Raw genomic sequence first — 5,170 nt, 5'->3', positions numbered from 1 at the left:
TCAGTCTCTGTTGGTATTGTTGGTGGCAAAGGCGTGCAAATTCCCCATCTGGCTCAGGCCACTCTGAATGTGTGCCACGTGGATCTCTACATTATTCTGGAAGCAGCTGATATTAGAAGCATCTATTGTACTCTTGATGTCATTTAATGAATCTGTAAGTGACTTGAATTCAAAAGAATTCAGGTTTTCTCCCTCTGCTAGACACTTAATTTGTAATAAAATAGCAGTAAACCTGGAGATTAAGCCTGTGAGGTGTTGGCTTTCAACGCAGGGCTGTCCAGCGGAGGAGTTTGCGTGCCGAACCATCTCCTGGGCATCTTCCTCACAGCGGCGCCTCATGTCTGTCGGCTGGTGAGCTGGCTGGAGCCCTTAGTCTGGGGCAAGCTCATAGCAGTACTGTTGAACTTTATGCAAAACTTTGTTTAGGTCCTTGTTCAGCTGTTCAAGCTCTAAAACAAGTGTTGCATATCTCCGCTGAAATTCAATGCCGATTGGCATGGAATATGATTTCAGTTTTTCAGCTTCTGTGTTCATTTCCCTTAATTTCTTGATATGTTCCTTTTTAATCATGAGAATTTTTGATAGTCTAGTCACTTGAATAAGGAATTCTACTGGAAAACCTCCTAATGTTTCAGTGTCAGAGCCAGAAATTTTACTTCTCCAAGGTGACTGCCCTAATCAAGGGTCATTATCTGTGATTGGAGACTGGAGAGGAGGTGTATAATGTAATCGTGGTGGGGTCATAAAAAATCGAGAAGGCCGTTGTTTTTGTCCAAAGGCAGCAATTGGCATCGTCTCATGACACTCATTACTAAGAACTTCATAGTCAGGGATGGTATGAGTACCTAGCCCTGTCCTGTCAAAAGTTACTCTGTAAGTAGCATTGTGTGTCCACAGCATCTATCTGTCCAATGAAAAGACCACCATGAACACCGTGCAGCCGTGCTGTAACTTTGGTTCCAATAACCAGAGGCAAAGGAATTTCATCTGGGAGGTCTTTGAACTGTGAAACATCTGCAACTTTCCGTTGTTGTAAGAGTCTTATTTTTTGCTGCTTCTGTTTCAATGCTGATCTCTCTTCCTCAAAAAATGCAGAAGAACATCTCCGTGGTTTTCCCATTAGCCGCCTGATTTTTCCCCATTCTACCCTTGTCAACTTTCTTGTTTTCAAATTAGGAAAGGATTCCTTTAGACATACACAGATGTCATTATCACCTTCAAAGAGTGGTTTATCTATATTTGAATAGAACCATTCGTATATGCACCATTTATGTGCTTTGGGAAGCTTCAGTAAGTTACGTAATCGAAAACCAATCTTCTGTGATACTTTCTTATCTGGTGTTGACGAGGTTGCTGTAAATTTCTGTGGAACCATTGCAACTCTTTGGTTTCTTTTAGGTGACTTGTTATTTATTTATCTGTCATCTTCATCAGAGAAGAGTCGACTTCGTTTTGAATTTCTGAAAGGCATTTCTACAGCAGAGCCTGTATTCCTGCCTTTCCAAACAGGAGTTTTCTCTAAAGAACTGTGCTTTTCATTCCAAGTGTTAGATAAGCTTCCCTCTTTTAAACTGACAAGGGCTTTTGCTGAAGAGCCGTGAGAAACACCACAGAAACACCATCACTTCACCAAGCAAGTTCTTTTGTGACTCTTGTCAGGCAACTGGTCGAGCTCCGCCATCTTGAACGAGCCGGGCCGCTCCAATCTAATTTTCATCTTAGAGAGTTTCCTTCCTGTGGTTGTACCCCTGCTATCACTGTAGCTCATCTGAGTATCCTGGATACTGTATATACGTGTATTAGAACTAGGGAAGGTAAAGGGAATATCAAAATCAAGAGACAAAGGATAAAAAAAACCATTCTAAAAGCAATGCTTACAAAACCATTTGGTGTAAACCAACTGTACAATTCATGGGAGGAGAGGGAAAAGGGGAGGGGAAGGGGGGAAATGAGGGAGGAGGTAACAAGTTGAACAAGAAATGTACTCACTGCCTTACATATGAAACTGTAACCCCATATTTACACAAAAAGATCAGACTACATCTCTAGTCTTTTTTACCTAAGAAGAGTAGCAGTTATTATCACAAGGGTAAAGAATTAAAATTTCAGCCTTTACTAAAATTGCTGTAGTATTCTCAAAGGAAAATTCTGAGCCAGGAATCTAATTAATCATGGATGAATAACACATCACAGTGAAGGCAGACTTCTCAGAGCTGCAAGTCTCAAGAGTCACCTGTAGAAAAATAAAATGAGACTGAAATATTGTTCAGGTAACAGAGATTAAAAACAGAAAGAACATCTCATCTCAGGTAGGTTTCTCAAGCCTTATGATTAACTGGACATAAAAAATAAAATTTTATTTTTTTGAAAAAATGAGGAATCAGATGTTGAGTAATGTGTAAATGAGTAGTTTCATTCTTCTCACTAACTCAAGCACTCTGTAATCTAATGTCCACTGTTTGAATTTTACTCACAACTTTTTTGTGTGTTTGTCAGGGATGACTGTGCTACTAGTTTTTTGAGGATTTATAATTGAATAGCACCTTTTTAAAACTCACAGTGCAAATGATACAATGAAAGTATATTTAAATTTGTTCAATTAGCACTTAAATGATTATAGTTAACAAAATAGTAACATCAATAAATATAAATTCAAGTGCATATGGGTCATATACCATTTTTAAATCTGAGAATGAACAGTTAAAAATGACTATTTTAAAATTTTCATAAAACCAATGGACAAACATCTACAATGCCTGAAATACACACATTAATGCAAATAGATACACCAGAGACAGGAGAATAAATTAGCCCCCAAAATATCTGTTGTTTGATTCCTTAGCTTAAAATAAACTAAAACTCCAATGATATAAAAGAGTATTTACTATAACCTATTTCTTCTTATGACATTGATTTGAAAATCTCTCCACTGGAATTGGATGAGTTATACAGAGAGGATATAAATATGCTAGAAAATCAGTATGGCAGGACATGGTATAATAAACCAATAAGACAGGCATGATTTCTCAATAAATTCCAAACATTGAAAATAATATTAGAATAGCTATCCACTATTAAATTATGTACAATATTATCTCAGTGTTAAAACCCATGGAACACCTAATTGAGTGTAATAACTCTGAACCTTTCTTGAAGGTTCATTACTACATTTTATGGCTTTTCTCTTTAACTTTGGTATTTCTGTGACATCATTTTGGATTTAGGGGCAGATTTAGTTTACTAAAGTATATTGTAAATGAGTGGGAGTAAGTAGGAAAGGCAATTTGGCTCCTATGAACAAGTTTAACTATGCAGAATTATCAATACCTAATCTATCACTTTTCTCTTCCTTTCATCTGCACAGAACAAGAAAGGATGGAGACTGGAAACTGCTCCTCAACAACTGAATTCCTTCTTTTGGGAATTACCAATAACCCTGCAACTGAAGTGGCACTATTCACTATATTTCTCTGTGTGTATGTCATCATTGTTATTACAAATCTTGGAATGATCACTTTAATCAAAATGGACTCCCAGCTTCACACTCCTATGTACATTTTCCTCAGCCACCTTTCTTTCTGTGACCTCTGTTATTCCACAGCAATAGGACCCAAGATGCTGGTGGATCTACTCACCAAAAATAAACCTATTCCATTTGTTGGCTGTGCTCTGCAGTTCTTCATCTTCTGTATCTTTGCAGATGCTGAGTGCTTACTGCTAGCAGTGATGGCTTTTGACCGGTACAAGGCCATCAGCAACCCCCTGCTATATGCTGTGGACATGTCCAGCAAGCTGCGCTCCCAGCTCTTGGCTGCAGTTTACCTTGTGGGAATAACAGATGCTTGGATACACACTTCATTGACATTCCGCCTATGTTTCTGTGAGTCTAATGAAATCAATCATTTCTTCTGCGATGAGCCTCCTCTTCTGTTGATCTCTTGCTCTGACACGCGGGCCAATGAGTTAGCAATCTTCACAATTTTTGGTTTCATTGAACTGAGCACCATCTCAGGAGTCCTCATCTCTTATTGTTACATCATCTTATCAGTGATCAAGATCCGCTCTGCTGAGGGCAGGTTCAAAGCTTTCTCCACCTGCGCCTCCCACTTAACTGCAGTGGCGATTTTTCAAGGAACCATGCTTTTCATGTATTTCCGGCCAAGTTCTTCCTACTCCCTAGATCAGGACAAAATGACCTCTCTGTTTTACACTCTTGTGATCCCCATGCTCAACCCTCTCATCTATAGCCTAAGGAACAAGGACGTGAAAGAGGCCCTAGAAAAACTAAAAAATAAAATGTGCTTTTAAATCATTGTGTCACATTTACTGGTACCCATTCTTCTGGTAGTTGTGTTTTTAAAAACTTATTTTGCACAATATAGAAGAAACATAGTTTTACCTCATTGTTTGATTTAATGGAAGGCATATTTTTACTAGAAGAAACTATTGCAGATTTTGAAACATGTCCTTCCACATTATGTTTTATTAATTTCTGTTGTTCCTTTACTGTGCAACATTTTCCTGATCTAATTGGTCCATGTTTTTATTCATTCTTTCATTTAGTTTCAATCATGATCAAATTTAGAGAATGTTTTCTGATTCATTTGCCTAGTATTCTGTGACTAGTTCAGTGATTTATTTACTACTGAAATTTTTGTTTTAGTGAAAAGTCATAAGCTTTAAGTGATTACTTAAACAATGTCAAAATAAGCCTTAAACACTGTTGAAATACAAAAGACTGCAGGATATATACCAGGCCATAACTTCTAACTCTGGGTGGTAGAGAAAAGTTTTTGTTTTTTTTTTGATAGAGTGTGAATTTTCTGAACCAAAAGGTACATATTTGAGAGAGGAATATGTTATAGTCAGATGTATGAGAAATAGAAAATTCTTGTAGTACTTAAGTCTGTATACACAGACACACACACACACTATATATGTATATATATATATATATACACACACACATATGTAGAGAGAAAGAGGGGGGGAGAGTGCAAATCAAGTTAAGATCTAAAGAACAATCGAAAAGATTCTGACAAAATACTTCTGTGTGATTAAATTGTTGACCATTACCTCTTCCAGGAAAATGTATTTTTTTGAATCACCTAGTGCTCAGTCCTGGTGAAATAGTCTTGGCATTCAGTCACTCAGTTAAATCATTATTTAA

At 37.3% G+C, this 5,170-nt stretch overlaps 1 protein-coding gene and 1 pseudogene across 1 annotated transcript; one reads left to right on the top strand and one right to left on the bottom strand.

The window, feature by feature from the left end:
• LOC125362164 lies at positions 1-1,488 on the bottom strand (annotated as a pseudogene).
• A 1,863-nt stretch (positions 1,489-3,351) lies between these two features.
• On the top strand, positions 3,352-4,308 carry LOC125362166 (olfactory receptor 5W2-like). The gene has a single exon (XM_048360852.1). The coding sequence runs from the start codon at positions 3,376-3,378 to the stop codon at positions 4,306-4,308; it is 933 nt and encodes a 310-aa protein (XP_048216809.1). The 5' UTR covers positions 3,352-3,375.
• Positions 4,309-5,170: the final 862 nt, after the last annotated feature.

The sequence above is a fragment of the Perognathus longimembris genome, chromosome 13, assembly GCF_023159225.1.
Source record: "Perognathus longimembris pacificus isolate PPM17 chromosome 13, ASM2315922v1, whole genome shotgun sequence".
Taxonomy (NCBI): Eukaryota; Metazoa; Chordata; class Mammalia; order Rodentia; family Heteromyidae; genus Perognathus; species Perognathus longimembris.
Note: the sequence above shows the minus strand (reverse complement) of the source record. Positions and strands in the feature narration are given on the sequence as shown.